Source organism: Brachyistius frenatus, unplaced genomic scaffold (genome assembly GCF_029030835.1).
Source record: "Brachyistius frenatus isolate BFR_SWC_R1_liver_20210118 unplaced genomic scaffold, ASM2903083v1 Contig_4, whole genome shotgun sequence".
Classification (NCBI taxonomy): Eukaryota; Metazoa; Chordata; class Actinopteri; family Embiotocidae; genus Brachyistius; species Brachyistius frenatus.
The window spans coordinates 817,069-833,206 of NW_027210603.1; the positions used below are offsets into that span (position 1 = coordinate 817,069).

At 44.0% G+C, this 16,138-nt stretch overlaps 2 protein-coding genes across 3 annotated transcripts; one reads left to right on the plus strand and one right to left on the minus strand.

Annotated features, from left to right (window-relative positions):
* Window positions 1-1,567: 1,567 nt before the first annotated feature.
* c1galt1lb (core 1 synthase, glycoprotein-N-acetylgalactosamine 3-beta-galactosyltransferase 1, like b) lies at window positions 1,568-8,870 on the plus strand. Its single transcript, XM_069708256.1, has 4 exons — window positions 1,568-1,753; window positions 1,896-2,139; window positions 4,995-5,659; window positions 5,917-8,870. The coding sequence occupies exons 2-4, from the start codon at window positions 1,926-1,928 to the stop codon at window positions 6,211-6,213; spliced, it is 1,176 nt and encodes a 391-aa protein (XP_069564357.1). The 5' UTR covers window positions 1,568-1,753; window positions 1,896-1,925; the 3' UTR covers window positions 6,214-8,870.
* Window positions 8,871-11,692: 2,822 nt separating this feature from the next.
* On the minus strand, window positions 11,693-15,647 carry tac3b (tachykinin precursor 3b). Of its 2 annotated transcripts, XR_011311654.1 has the most exons (6): window positions 15,580-15,647; window positions 12,731-12,848; window positions 12,535-12,646; window positions 12,430-12,459; window positions 12,226-12,352; window positions 11,693-12,099 (listed from the first exon to the last, which is right to left on the minus strand). XR_011311654.1 is itself a non-coding variant. In XM_069715091.1 (5 exons), the coding sequence occupies exons 2-5, from the start codon at window positions 12,842-12,844 to the stop codon at window positions 12,306-12,308; spliced, it is 303 nt and encodes a 100-aa protein (XP_069571192.1). In that variant the 5' UTR covers window positions 12,845-12,848; window positions 15,580-15,647; the 3' UTR covers window positions 12,121-12,305. The 2 variants fall into 2 exon arrangements, 1 of the variants encoding a protein (XP_069571192.1); XM_069715091.1 differs by lacking the exon at window positions 11,693-12,099 and having other exon boundaries at window positions 12,121-12,352.
* Window positions 15,648-16,138: the final 491 nt, after the last annotated feature.

Below are 16,138 nucleotides of genomic sequence, written 5' to 3' on the forward strand. Positions count from 1 at the left end.
TCAGGAATGATCTCCTGTATCAGGAATGATCTCCTGTATCAGGAATGATCTCCTGTATCTGGAATGATCTCCTGTATCAGGAATGATCTCCTGTATCAGGAATGATCTCCTGTATCTGGAATGATCTCCTGTATCAGGAATGATCTCCTGTATCAGGAATGATCTCCTGTATCTGGAATGATCTCCTGTATCAGGAATGATCTCCTGTCTCTGTCCTTGTGACAGCGGAGCTGGAGGAGTCTTTTGGAGAACGTCCTCCTCTGTCCCTGCAGCAGGTGGAGAGGGTGGTCAGGATTATCCAAGATGGACAATAGTTTGTTCAGCGTCCTCCTCTCCACCACCTTTTCCAGACTGTCCAGTTTGTAGCCAGTTTGTTAAGTCTGTTGGTGTCTCCGGCTCCAATGCTGCTCCCCCAGCAGACCACAGCGAAGTACAAAGCACTGGCCACAACAGACTGGTAGAACATCTCCAACATCTCGCTGCACACATTGAAGGATCGAAGTTTCCTCAAGAAAAAGAGTCGACTCATCACCTTCTTGTAGACAGCGTTGATGTTGGTCTTCCAGTTCAGTCTGTTGTCATGGAGACACCAGGTACTTGTACTCCTCCACCATGTCCACCTCCTCTCCCAGAACTCTCAGCGGTTGTGGAGCCGTCGTCTTCCTCCTGAAGTCGACCACCATCTCTCTGGTCTTGGCCACGTTCAGGAGCAGCTGATTTCTTCACTGAATGTACACTGAATTTATAAACACAAATAATCTAGATTATTTCCCCACACAAAGAAAGAGCCAACTTTAGTTTGAAGTCTGTTAATGTATGACACAACTAAGTAGATAAAAGGATGGGGTCTGTACTGGATGTGACATCTCGGTATGTTGGTGACGGTGGTGACTTGCTGTAGCAGGGGACTTTATTTTTATTTTTTATAATTAAACTTGATTGTGCAGAGCCCTCGTTGATATATGGTGGTTTTAAGTTGAAGGCTGGGCGGAAGTTACTGACGAGATAAAGTTCCTCATTTTTTTTGACGTCGAGTTATGTTTTTTTTTTTTTAAAGGAACTTAACAGCAGGATATGGACATTTTAAAGAAGTAAGAGGGAAAGCTGAGACCTCATATAAGAGTTTTATCGGCCACATTTTGTGGCTAATGAATCCCTGTTAAAAAATATTTTAAATTTTAATGAAGTAAAACACGCATCTGCACTTTAATTTCGGATTATTTGACCGGAAGTGATCGTTGTTCTGGACGGAAGGCAGCAGTCGGACGAGTTCACTCGTTCATCCGGCGCTGATGTTTTCATCTGGGCCACAGTTTGCGGTAAACTACCGGGTTCGTGGGTCTTCCCGTTAGTCCCGTCGGTCACTTCAGCTCCGCCACGTTTCCGATGTGGCCGCGCGACCACGTGACTTCACCGGAGTTAACGGCGTCGACCGAATACCGGACTCCCAGTTAGCTTAGCGCTCGGTGTGCCAGCCACGGGGAAGGAGCTAATGATTGACCGGTTATGACTCCATTAAAAAACGCCTTTTCTTCCGGGGACTCCTCCGCTTCGTGTTTGTCGCTCGCTGTTTTGCCGCGAGAGGTGTCGCCGCGGGGCCGCGGAGGTATGGCTCGCTGAGCTCCGTCGTCTCGGTGGAAACTGGACCGGATTTCTCTTTTTCAAAGTTGGTGTTGTGATGAATTAGCAGCTGGAGGTGGAGGTGGAGGAGGTGGAGGGAAGTCCTGCTGCTATGGTGTCTGCGTTATCGCTGGTGAGTAAACCACACCTAAAACAGGAAGTGACAGATGTCACTCGGTCGGTTCTTCACCGGACCCACTTTTCAACTACAACCCGAAACCCTTCGTGGTGAAACTTCACATCCTCCTCCTCCTCCTCTTCCTCCTCCTCTCCAGCTCCTGCCGAGTTGAACAGCCCGGTCCAGCATGAAGGCCCTCGGAACCAGATTCTCCTTTTACGCGGGGTTCGCGGTGGGAACCTTCACTCTGTACGTGTTCCTGCGGCAGATGTGGTTCGAGAAGACGGCGTCGGCGCAGCAGGCCGGCGGCTTCATCAACGTGCACGAACTGGAGGACGAGAGGAAGATCTGGAAGAAGGAGAGGTCGGCTCTGTTCAACCTGAAGCACCCTCACCACATCGGTACGTCCTCTGTCATGTATGCCTGCTGGGTGTCTGCTTTGAGGGGGCCAACCCTCAGTGAATCGACCCCTGATAAAGGGTCCGTTCATCCGTTTGCCTCCTCATGCACCACGAACACAACCCTTCAGGAGCTTCCCTGAACACCTCAGTGTCAACCAGCTCTCTGGTTTACAGGGGAGGACGTAAAGCTGGTGGTCAGCTACTGTATTTTGTACTCTGTTTGTTATTTAATCGATGAGAGGGATATGGTGTTGAGGTGTATCAAATACCCAATTAGAGTACACAATATGTACAATGAGTGTTTTCTTTGCGGATGAATCGAGTAAAGTAGAATATTTGGTCAAACTCGAGCTCTTTTCCAGACAAGGAAAGTCAGGAGATTTTGGTTAAAAAAAAAAAAAAAAAAAAAAAATTGAGGGGGGGTTGTTGAATATCTGGGAATTTTGTTTACATGTTTAAATTTTAGTTGCCATTTATCAAAATAGGATATTTTCCATGTAATCAAAACATAAAAACATAGGGCAGAAGAAAAGATCATTTAAAAATGTATTAAAAACTGTGATTAAAATATTAAAAACGGTCATTAAAAACCTTCCGCAAGCTAAAAATAGGATAGAAGTTACAGTGCAGTTTAAGACCTCCTCAGATCTGGTTCAGTTAAACAACCCTCTGTTTTAGTTTTAATATTCCCACATTCACTCAACTATTGGTCTCCGGTTACATAACATTTAAAAGCATGTAAAAGATTAAATCACTCTCTTTAGGTAATTGTTTTTGTGCACAATGTTATTCAATAGTTGCAGGCTTCCTCTGTGGTCAGCTACAGTTTCCTTCATTATATATAAAATGCTGATAATCAGTATGTTAATAATACACAACTACATAACGACTTTACATTTGGTTTTCTCCAGGAAGTCTCTTAAATTTTATGTAAATTGTCAAACTGGAGGCAGGAATCCAACGAAACCTGATTCTAGGTAGGTCGGTAGGTAGGTAGGTATATACTTTATTAATCCCCGAGGGGAAATTTTTATTTTTTAAATTGTTTTTTTTACCGACTTTTTACAACCAATATCAGTTGCTGTTTAATCGAGCTTTGGGTAAAAGTAAAAATGATTACAATCAGTCGTCGTCATAAGACGTGAGCTGGTTAAACTTGGATTCACAGAAAATGAGGAACAATGAACATATTATATAAATACATCTCAACAATGACACTCATTCACGCAGGTAAAGTGTTCATTTCTCAGGAGTTTTGCAGGTTACATAATCTTTTAACATATTTAAGAGATTCAATCACATTCTTCAGGTAATCATTTTTCAGGTGTTGCATGCTTTCAGCTTGACCTGGTGTGGTTTACTTAATTTAAATATCATACAATCAGTGTGTTAATAAATAACTAAGTAAGGACTTTACATTTGGTTTTCTCCAGCAGGTCTCTTAAATTTCATATGAATGAGAAAAGGAGTTCCTGGAATCGGAGGCAGAAATCCAAAGAAACCCGATTCCCAACATTTTTTTACAAGTGCGCTTATTCACTGCACTGTTTATTAAGATGAAGCATACAATAACATCATTGTTGTAAGACAGTCTTTATGTTAATTACATGAAATTGTTCTCTGTAAATCAGGAATTGGGAACATATTGTGGACTCACGCTGACAATGAAATCCTTCTCTCTGTACAAACAGACACACACACACACACACACACACACACACACACACACACACACACACACACACACACACACACACACACACACAACCACAAATACTGCTGAAGAAATATAAGCTGGGAAAGCTCTCTGAGGAACAAGTGTCTCCTGCTTTAAGTTCATTTAATTATTTAAGTGGACAGAACCAGAAACCAGTAATCCTTAATTTGGAGTTGACCTGAGAAACTTTTTCAAAGTCAGTCTCATCTATGATTTGTGGTCACAGTTATTAAATATCTACGCAGCCTTACGAACCAGACCTCATACATGAATCCAGTTAGATATTTTTTTTCTACCTGAACTTTGTTGTATAATCTGATGTTCAGCCCAAGATGTTTTTAAAATGCTGGATTGTTTCATGTAAATCTACATTTTTATATCATGCCTAGGATTAGGAATTATTTAAAATCATATACAAGATTAAATACTCCACAGTCATGTTCTCACCTGTGAATGCAGCGTCATGGTTACCAGGTTACTGCAGCACCTCATCTCTCATCTCCCCGACAGACCCGGATTCTCTGTGTACTCTGGTGACCAGTACATGTAAACACACTGTGTGTGTACTCTGGTGACCAGTACATGTAAACACACTGTGTGTGTACTCTGGTGACCAGTACATGTAAACACACCGTGTGTGTACTCTGGTGACCAGTACATGTAAACACACCGTGTGTGTACTCTGGTGACCAGTACATGTAAACACACCGTGTGTGTACTCTGGTGACCAGTACATGTAAACACACCGTGTGTGTACTCTGGTGACCAGTACATGTAAACACACCGTGTGTGTACTCTGCGTCTCTGACTTAACTTTCATACTAATCAATCTAAACATCCCCACCATATAGCCTCTATTTATCTGTACGGAGGAAACATACACTTAATGACCATTGGACACTAAAATACTGGGCATTAAAGGATCATTTTAATATGAAATCTTACCTTTTAATCATGAGTCACTGGTACAGGATTTAGTTGTTGTTTTTTTTTTTAACACAGATGACCAAAACGTTGCCTCATTTCAATGCACTCATTTCCCCTCCAGGAGGTTCAACCGCTCCTCTGCTTGTGTTTCCCCACTTTTTTAAAAGATGTCACGGTGTGAAATGACGTTAATGTTTTTCCCCCCGACCAGGTGAGGATAGCCGCATGGCTGATGAGTTGTACAAGAAGGTGCGTATTCTGTGCTGGGTGATGACGGGCCCCAACAACCTGGAGAAGAAGGCCCGGCACGTGAAGTCCACGTGGAGCCGCCACTGCAACATCGTGGTGTTCATGAGCTCCGTGGACGACCCCGACTTCCCCACGGTGGGATTAGGCACGAAGGAGGGCCGCGATCAGCTGTACTGGAAAACCATCCGGGCCTTCCATTACGCCTACGAGCACCACGCCGACGAGGCCGACTGGTTCCTGAAGGCGGACGACGACACCTACGTCATCGTAGACAACCTGCGCTGGTCTCTCGCCAACCACACGCCCGACGAGCCCATCTACTTCGGCCGAAGGTTCAAGCCCTACACCAAGCAGGGCTACATGAGCGGCGGCGCCGGCTACGTGCTGAGCAAAGAGGCTCTGCGGAGATTCGTGGAAGGTTTTAAAAGCAAACTGTGCACTCACACCACCTCCGTGGAGGACCTGGCGATGGGGCAGTGCATGGAGAAGGTGGGGGTGCTTGCGGGAGACTCCAGAGACACGTTGCACCGGGAGACCTTTCACCCCTTCGTCCCTGAGCAGCACCTCACCGCCAAGTTCCCCAAGAGTTTCTGGTATTGGAGCTACTGCTACTATCCCATCTCAGAGGTGAGTGCAGCCCTCTACTGTCGGCGTCACCCCGAAGCGGTGCGAAGAAACCGTGTCTCGGTTTGTTGTCGAGCCGCCGTAGCGTCAACGAGTTCAGAGAAATGACTGAGTTGTTACCAATTCAGAGTTTCTTTCATGCGGCGCTTTTACAGCCTCGTAAAAATGTTGAAGTTTGTCGTGTCCAAACTGTAATTTGTTATTTAATGTGACGGCGAAATATCTTTTAACGCGTCACACCGTCTCTGTTTTTGTCTCAGGGTCCAAACTGCTGCTCGGACGTGTCGGTGTCTTTCCATTATGTGGACGCTTCAGTCATGTATTTGTTGGAGTACTACACCTACCACCTGCGTGCCTTCGGCTACAGATACCGGTACCGGCCCCCCACGCCGGCCAGCTACGGCATCGGGCAGTCCGATGCAGAGGAGCAGAGCGAGCCGGCGTCTCCGGATGAAGAGCGAGGAGAGGCGGCTCATCCGTCCAGGACCGACCGGAGACAGGACGCCGTTCCCCCTCCTGCAGCCGCGAAAGACCCTCCGGCCGCTCCGGCGGGCTGATCGCTGAGCGGATCTGTCGGGGGGAACTGGTCATATTTCTACGGTTGATCTGAAGTTTCTCCTCGTGCAGACGTGTTGTCAGGAGACTCCTGAGCTCAAGGACTGATGCTAATGTGAACTGAAGGACGGAGACGTGATTCATTTACATTATTTCAGTTTTCTTATCTGACTCCAGGTTGTAAACAAACCCATAAAGTGTTTTTTCAGAGATTTTGAATTTCCATTTTATTAGAGTTAGATTTCCTTCCTAACTCCAGCCATCCGGCTGAAACTTGATTTTCCATTCTACCTTTTGCAAATCTGCTGGACCTGTTTGACTTTGTTTGCCACATGGATGACTGAGAGATGTCCAAGTCTCCGACTTCCTGTGGAGCGTCGTCGTGACAAAATTGTTGAAATAGTTTGACAGGCTGCTGCGTTCACAACATAGGAGACTGTAATGTTATGTTCATGTTTTTACTCACTGTTAGTCACTTGGTATTTTATTTCACATCAACAAAGTCTTAAATTTGCCTCAAATTGTCATTTTTAGCATTTTTAGTCAAAGGTTTATTTAAATGACTACGACTGCAATTTACGATGATCTTAACGATGAATCTACAGATTATTTTCTCACATTACTTAGCTGATTGTTTGGTGTATGAAATGTTTAGAAAATGCCCGTTTAATGACCTCAAATAGTTTATTTTTCCAACGAACCGTCAGAAACCCGAATATGATCCGTTTGTTATGACGTGAAACAAAGAAAAGCAGCAAAACCTCACGAGAGAGAAGTCGAAAGACTCGAACAATTAAGAGCTGCCGAGTACAATTCATGAATAATTAATTCCATAATAGATAGATAGTTACTTTATTAATCCCACAATTATTATTTTTAAAATAATTCTTGTCTGTTATCAAGTTAGTAAAAATAAAGGCAGTTTTCTGTCAAGTGAATTACTCGTATTTAGTCCCATAGATGTTTGAACAATAATATGATCTCAACATTTGGAAAAGTAAATGTTCATATACTCTCAGCCTTAATTTAATGAAAGTTGCCAGTTTATTAGGTACACTTAGATCAGAGAAATGCAGCATAACCATGAAGAAGAAAAACTCTTTTCTTTGCCAGCATGTTTTTACACACCAGAATTGGACCCAGCAGAGTGCCTTGCTCAATAATCCAAGGAGATGAAACGGGGAGAACCTGCCGAGCTGCTTCTCGGCCCCTTTTGTTGTCGTGCTATTGTTTGCTGGAGATGGAAGACCAAACAAAAGTAAACCTACAGTTCATTCAGGGGGTTATTTTAGGACTGCATCAGTTTTAGCTACGTGTTCCTAATAAACTGGCATCTGAGTGTAAATCATCTCTTTTCCATAACCAAATCGATATAGACCGTAGTCGACATCCAGTTATTTGTGTAGGAGAGCGTTGTTTCATGTTTCTGCGTGGCTGACAGAAACGTCGCGAAGCGCCCGCGATGCTTTAAACAAAAAGTCCAAATGACCGAACTCCGACCATCCAGCCAAAGATTTCCACCAGAGACGAGACCACCGTAAGGACGGATCGGCCGTCACTGGTGTTTGTGCAGTCATGGCGATAACGTTCAGGGCGTTTCCTGTTATGGAAACGCTCCATTGGTTTATCTTCCCCGATCTACTCTAAACAACCCACGGTACAGATATCTGTCTGTGTTTCCTGAAAACGACACTGAACACACGGACACCCTCCACCCCCCCGCCCTCCCGCTGACTCATTAGCTTGTGCCTTGTAAATTGAGATTGTATGAGCCATCACCTGCACACATGACTTTGCACTGTGACGTTACCACGACGACAGTAATGGAGTCTGATCTTCGTGAATCCTTCCATTGTAATGCGAACGGCCTTCAGACGAGCCAGCGGACGACTCGTTCACGACACTTCCTTAAAACTAGCCTGATTTTCTTTTTTTTTCTTTTATACACTTTAATTCCCAAAAGCGTGTTTGCTTTTTTAACGTCTGGGCAGGTCGGAGCGTTTCTCATGTTGTTAGTACGTTATGAGTATTTTAAAGTATTCATAGCCAGACAGAGAAGCGAATATCTGGGAGATGCAGTCATGACCAAGTACAGGAAGAAGCGCCGTCTCAAACAGTGAATTTGGCATCTGTGTGTAAATTGAAAGTACTTTTTTTGAGCGGAGGCCGTTTGTCCTTTTAACCACTCAAACCTTTTATTTTCTTCAAGGTTCAAAATGAACAAAGACCTTTTTGGAAGTGTTTACACTCAGTTCCCGTCTGTGCATGAACACAGCATGTTCCAGTTTTTCTTTTTGTTCCTGTTTTGTATTAAAAAAAAATTCCAGTTTGAACCAAATTTGCATGTTTCACAGTTTATTGTGAAGTGCTGCTCAGTGGTGCAGCAGGCTCCGCCTCCTGCAGGCTCCGCCTCCTGCTGTCTGACAGGAGTCACTCAACACATCCAGACCTTGACAATCTTCTTCAATAGTACATTTTTAAAGGGAAAGGTGTACAGCGCTGTATTTATATTTGAGATGTATTTATGTTGATGCTGACGTCTAAACGGAGTCGGTACACTTCAATGTTTGTGTCGGTGTGTGAGCACAAAATCAGTGTGGGAGATCCTTTTTATTGAATGGTACTATAATCACTATAAATAAATGCATATTTTATTGTACACGTTCTTCCGTCTGAGTGTTTGAACAGTGATGATCGTAGTCCTCTGACGTCCCACCGGGAGGATGTTGTAACATCTGTCGTAAAAAGCGTATTTGTCTTCCTTGTTTATTTTCAGGGAGGATGTGGGTTGAGTTTCTCAGATGTGCCACTCATGTTTCATGAACTTTCTTTCCCTCATCTGTGAATATTTCCGCTTGCAAATGACAAGTGGCACAGAGCAGTGTGGTGGGGGGGCGTGGTTTGGTTCAGCTCCAGGAGGTACTGATTGGGGGCGTGTCCACTCCCGGACTAGGTCAGGTGATCCACGGTGCCGGCCCCCCCAACACCCTCCTCCGGTCCACCGGCAACATACCCCTCAGTCTCCTGTCTGCTTGTTCTGTGTCCTCCTCTCCTCCTGTGTCCCCTCAGTCTCCTGTCTGCTTATTCTGTGTCCTCCTCTCGTCTCCTCCTGTGTCCCCTCAGTCCCCTGTCTGCTTGTTCTGTGTCCTCCTCTCCTCCTGTGTCCCCTCAGTCCCCTGTCTGCTTGTTGTGTCCTCCTCTCCTCCTGTGTCCCCTCAGTCCCCTGTCTGCTTGTTCTGTGTCCTCCTCTCCTCTCCTCCTGTGTCCCCTCAGTCCCCTGTCTGCTTGTTCTGTGTCCTCCTCTCCTGTCCTCCTGTGTCCCCTCAGTCCCCTGTCTGCTTGTTGTGTCCTCCTCTCCTCTCCTCTCCTCCTGTGTCCCCTCAGTCCCCTGTCTGCTTGTTGTGTCCTCCTCTCCTCTCCTCCTGTGTCCCCTCAGTCCCCTTTCTGCTTGTTCTGTGTCCTCCTCTCCTCTCCTCCTGTGTCCCCTCAGTCCCCTGTCTGCTTGTTCTGTGTCCTCCTCTCCTCTCCTCCTGTGTCCCCTCAGTCTCCTGTCTGCTTGTTCTGTGTCCTCCTCTCCTCACCTCCCGTGGCCACGCCCCTCACCAGTCCCAGCAGCTGCAGCCACTCACCCCGGATCACCTCCTGCAGGTGTGCTGCATCTCCCTGATCACCTCCCCGGACTATATGTACCCTGCCCCGGCACTCCTCTGGTTGTCGGTGCATTACTACAACGACTAGCAACAGCTTGACATGGCGAGTTACTGCGAGTGCCTGTTGATCACCGCAAGGACCGCCAGTCACCCGTCCGTCACCCGTCCGTCCCGTTCCCGTTCCTCCTGCTCCTGTTCCTGTTCCTGCTGCAGAGCTACCTGTCGGAGTGATCAGTTGGCTGAGTTGCCCTCCCGACTCGGAGAATAGAGACTGTTTTTCCAGCGGTCCTGTCCGCTGTCCTGCCAGCTTCGTCTCCCCGGATCAGTCGGTTGAGTTGCCCTCCTGACTTGGAAGGAAGTGGACGCTGTAGGTGCCACCTTTTGTTTGTTTGTTTGTTTGTTTGTTTGTTGGAATAAAGACTGTATTTTGGAACTGATACCCGAGTCTGTGAGCCTGCATTTGGGTCCTGTTATACTCCACCTCATAACACCCTTTGGGTTGTTCGGTGCCCCGGCCACGTTCCAACGCCTCACGGACCGGGTGCTGCGTCCGCACGCTGCATATCCTGCCGCCTACCTGGATGATGTCATCATCCACAGCACCACCTGGGCGGAGCATGTGCAGCGGGTGGGCGCGGTGCTGGAGTCCCTGAGGCAGACGGGGCTCACCGCCAACCCAGGAAAGTGTGCGGTTGGACGGAGGGAGGTTCGGTATCTGGGGTACCATTTGGGCGGCGGGCAGGTGAGCCCTCAGGTGGACAAGACGGCTGCTATCGCACTAAAAGACTAAAAGAGGCGAGGCGGTTTTTGGGGCTGGCGGCTTATTACAGACGGTTCATCCTGGACTTTGCGGATCTGACCAGTCCCTTGACCGACCTGACCCGGAAAGGTGCCTCAGATCCGGTCCAGTGGACGGAGCAGTACCAGTGGGCGTTTGAGAGGGTGAAACAGGCTCTCTGTGGGGAACCGTCCTCCACACACCTTCTCTCCCCTTGACCCTGCAGACTGAAGCATCGAACGGAGGGCCGGGGGCTGTTTCCACGTGGAAGATGATTGAAGCCTTTGTAATGTTTTACAGTAGTTGTTTTAACTATTTTAGCGCCTCTGTCCGAGGCAGTGTTCTCCCGTATCCAAGAAATGAAATTAGAACAAATAACTGGCCTTTTTTGAGTGAATGTTGATTCAGCATTTACACTATTGACATCCTGTTTCTGACTTCCTCCATGTGTTTTTTTTTGGTTGCTCACTACTTCTGCATACTCAATGATTTCAACATTTAAATTTGAAATTGTTCAACTCTTTCAGGACTTTTATGCTAGCGTTCAACTTTTTTCAAACATTTATCATTTTCAAAATATTAAGCATTTTTTAACATCTTTTTAACATTTGAGTGAATGAGGAGATTCTTTAACTCCTCTAAAACTTTGTCATTGTCTCAACAGCAGCCAGACATCATCTCTCAGATCCCTGATGTTTCCCGTTTCCCCGGGTTTCTTTGTCTGACTGATTATTTGTGTAACGTGGCCGAGCCGTCCTCTCTTGAGTTGCAGCTCCACCTCACCTGCTCCTCATCAAAAGTGACAAAACTGTGTCAAATAAAGTCAACAAAGGTGGTAGTTTCAGTCTTGCATAACTTGTTTTGTTGTTGTTTCCTGGATTGGAACTAGTTCAGTCATCAGCTCCTGTCTGCCTGGCCCCACATGCCTCTTTTGTTTTATAATCAAACTTGACAGTTTCTGAACACTCTTGAATTTTGATCATTTGACATGTTAATGAAAGCTGGTAACCTCGAAGTTAAATGTCAGATCAGCCAAAAGCAATTTGTCACAGGTTTATTAATAACGATGCTTTTATGCAAACCAAGAAATAACAGTGCAGGAATGTCAAACAGGATCAATATATGATTTGTTTACAGGAGAGAATTAAACGGTAATCTTTTCTGCTGAGAACACGAGTAGTGAAGGTGGAGCTGTGGTCTGATCATCGTCGAAGGCGAACAGCTCTTTTTCTGCGCTGGTCATTCAACTTGGATGTGAGCGTTGCTGCTTAATCTTTAAATCTGTTTACTTTCTTTTTGATCCAAAGACAAGTAAAAAATGTAAACAAATTGTCAACCTGCAGGGACATATCGAATCAGCCAAGCTTTTACTGCCAAAAGTCAGTCCTTTGTCATGAAGCTGCTCAGAAAGGGTTTTAAAAAATAAGGATATAATAATGATGGAGATCCAGGAAACAGAACTAAAACAGAAAAACAGAACTGGATTACACTTCGAGAGAAAGTTTGATATTATAACCAGATTTTATTTTGTAATATTGCTGAAAAACACAGTAACAACAGAGCCATTGATCGAGTGTATTCCTCACATATACATCAGTGAGTGGAGTCGATGTAATCAGCAGAATACTGAATGCTTTGCTGAATGAACTGCTGTGTGAGGTCACTCTCAGGTCCTCCGCCCCAACAGATCATCCAGGATGTCATCGACATGTCCTGGAAAAGTCAAACAGACGGGAAGTTAGGATGAAGTCAGAGCAGAAAAATATTCCTCCCTGAATTCACGTTCTTACTTTTTCTGGACACTGCGGTGTTTCTTTGGCCTGCGGAGACAGTTACAGGTCAGTTTGATTCTCAGTCAGAGTATTTATGGGTGTGAAACTACAAACACAACTCACTGTTCGGCGGAGCCGCACTTCTCCGTCCCATCAGACTCACAAAGCCGTCGTAGTCCACGTCGCCAAACCTCTTCAGCACCGCGTCCTCACCGACGCATCCGCCCGGCTTCACCTGCAAGCGGAAACCATCATCGTGCCTTTCAGTCTTCAAATAAAACGTGTGCTGCGGTGAGCCGGAGGATCGGAGGACGAGTACCTGTCTCAGAGACATGTAGGCGTCTTCTTTACACCAACAACTCACAGGAAGGAAGACGAGGAGGAGGAGCGCGACCAGCGAAGCAACACTGCAGCAGTTTGGAGTTTTCTCCATCGCTCTGAGGAAGAGTCCCAATATTTAAAGCAGAATAAACACGGTGCATATCCAGGATGAGGCTGCTTTATGGAACACAGATGACCTTTGCAGGTTTTTCTGTCCATGTGTGTCTGTGTGGTCCCGGTGTGCCCTTCACAGGATTCCCACGGTAATAAACATGTCCAGGAATATCATTTCCAAACAGGGAAACTCAGGGGATTTCATCATTTTTCAGTCAAATACTGTATTTTCATATTTTTGGACCCAAAAATGTGAAGTTCAAGAGCTCTAAAATAGGAGAGTGTATCTTCTATATGAATATTCTTTTGAAAAAAAACTATTGGTTTGAATACGATCCCGATTTCCCCCAAAAAATGTGGGATGCTGTGCAGAATGTAAAAAGGCTGGCATCAAATTTAAAATGAGAATATATTTTTCATAAAACAACACAATTTCTCAGTTTCAACATTTGATATGTTGTGTTTGGTCTATTTTCAATCAAATTTGGTTTTACGTGATTTGCAAATATATTGGATTTTGTTTTTATTTACATTTTACACAATGGAAACAGGGCTGTAATAGTTTTTCACTGTTCACATCACCTCTGAAGGACGATGAATCGCACGAACCTGCACAAAAGGTCTTTCCAAATATAGTTTGACGGATTAATATTTGACCCTCAAGTGTCTCATATGAGGTTCCAAATATCTTAGTGTGACGAGTCCAACATGGAAACGTCTGTTGTCCCACTCAGCTACTTCAACATAATTTGTTAAATAAACTTTTTAATTAATTTTTTTTTTTTCAAACCTTTTCAGAGTTTAGGTGTTAAAACTTTTGAACTTTGAGGTTATAGGAAGGCTTGTATACATTCCTATGGTATTTGCCCGTTTGAAATTCACAGTTAAACACTGAAACATCCTTAAACTTTAGACTTTGATGCCTTTGGCTCAGAGGGCTTTAAGGGCTTAACGTCGTGGCCTCTCCAGTATTCACTGATAGAAAGAAGTCCAAAGACACCCAGTGTTTGTGAGTCTCAGCCTTTGTGTACTCTACTAACTCCCATTCACACGAGAAAGTGTTCTGCACACCACAGAAGCTGTTATTTCACGTCCTGTTTTAAAGACCAAATGCTTGTTATGCGTTTTAAAGCTTAAATCAGCTTCCTTAATGTCATCCATTCAATCAGCACAACAATTTTCTTCAACAAATGACTTTCTGTTGTCTTTTTTATGCTTTAATGAAACTCTGTCCTGAAATATGCAGATGACATAAAGTTAATGTACCAAATGAATGTTTTAAAATGAGGACATTTATTTTCCATCAGACGCTAAGCTTATATTTCTTCAAATTGCTGAGCCATACAGTGTCCCACAAACGGGGCTCAGATATTGCCAGACAATCTTCTCTACACAATTATACAAAAATATCACGACTGCAATTATTCTACAGTGAGATACATGCAAAACTATAACAATTTCATTAGATTAATTTTCTTTCCTCCTATATATAAAGGCGAATATAAAAAAAAAAATCTGTGAGTATTATCAAATAAAATGATGAAATATTTGGACAGCAAAGAATAAGATAAAGCATGAATGTTTTCCACTGTAATGACCAACATTAACAGTTAACATTAAGTAACACTTAACAGCGAAGGCAGTGAAAGTACCCAGAAATCAGCCTATTGGGTTCAAAGATTTACGTTTCTGGGCTCTTTTTTACTTTTATTAATTTGTTTGATGCCTGAATGAGACGTACAGTCGCTGCATTGATGCACCGATGCACTGATGCACTGATGCACTGATGCACTGATGCACCAATGCACTGATGCACCGATGCACATCAACACAGAAACCGTCTCCACTGATGCTGACGTTTATTTAGACACAACATGAAAGCCCTCATCTTCTTTCATTACACCATGAACTGATGATCTTTTCTTAAACACGTCTCTTTATTCTCCTCTGATCCGACAGCTGCTGCTGTATGTTCCTGGTTTTAGTGCATTTCAGCTTATTTGTAATTTATTGCATGAAGTAACGGTGAAACACGAATAATTAAGACTCAATTCCTTATCAGGAGCAACAGGATTTCATGATAATACTGCATTTATCTCAGTCTTATATCACATAAAATATTATGTTGTTATTTGATGTCAAATATTTTGCTCATCAGTTAAGCAGATGTTTTGTGACCCTGTGATGGACTTATTTCCATTTTCTGAACATTTTTGTGAAGAGCGACGCAGTGATTTTAACCTTATTAAGCTGTAAGTAAAACAGCAGAGGCGTTTCATTTCATTCAGTCCAATAACACGATATATGCTCGAGTCTTTAAGTCATTTCACAGCAGCTGAAGCTGCATACAGGTTCAATATGCCTTATTCATACAAGTCTGAATAAGAGAAGAATAAAGTTTGTAAAATTGAATGAATAATGAATAAATCTTTTTTTTTTTTTTAGATTAAACAGAAATTATTAGGAAATCACAGTCCAGAAATTGCAGAGAGCTTTGCAATAAACTGTCTACAGACACTGTTATAAATAAAAAGGTAAATTACAGCAGTTGTTGCCAGCCGTTGATTTATAGGTTGATTATCACTGCAAAGGTTCCAGGTGCTGAAACTCAGCAGAACGATGTTTTGTAGTGAAAATCAACCAACATATTTTTTCATCCAGTTAACCAAGGAATCATGAAACAAACAGAAAATAAAAACAGAAGAATAAAAACATGTTTATTTCTTCTCTTACCTTGATGTGATCTCTCAGCGTGAACCTGTGATCAGTTTCAAAGAAGCTCTGAGTCTAAACCAGCATCTCCATCCCGATTATTATAGTGCTTCAGCTCATCTGTCATCCAATTAGCACTCCACCCACCAGCCAGTCCCCCATCACACCCCTACACACACACACACACACACACACACACACACACACACACACACACACACACACACACACACACACACACACACACACACACACACACACACACACACACACACACACACACACACACACACCACCATCGTCGTCGTCCCACTGAGTCGGGATCAATCAGAAAACCACATTATCCCACCTCTATCCCGGTAAAACCTCCTAAATGTGATTAAAGAACGAATGAACTAGTCGTGGAGGATTTATTTGTTCTAGCAGAATGAGGAACTGTTTAACGTGCTCCTGATATTTTGTTCTCATAGACAGTCACTGTGTTTGGTCGTTCTGCCTTTCGGTTTTTTAATATATATTCCTTGTAAAACTCTCTCTCTCTCCCCGACCTGCCTCACCTGCAGCCACTCTGCAACCAGCC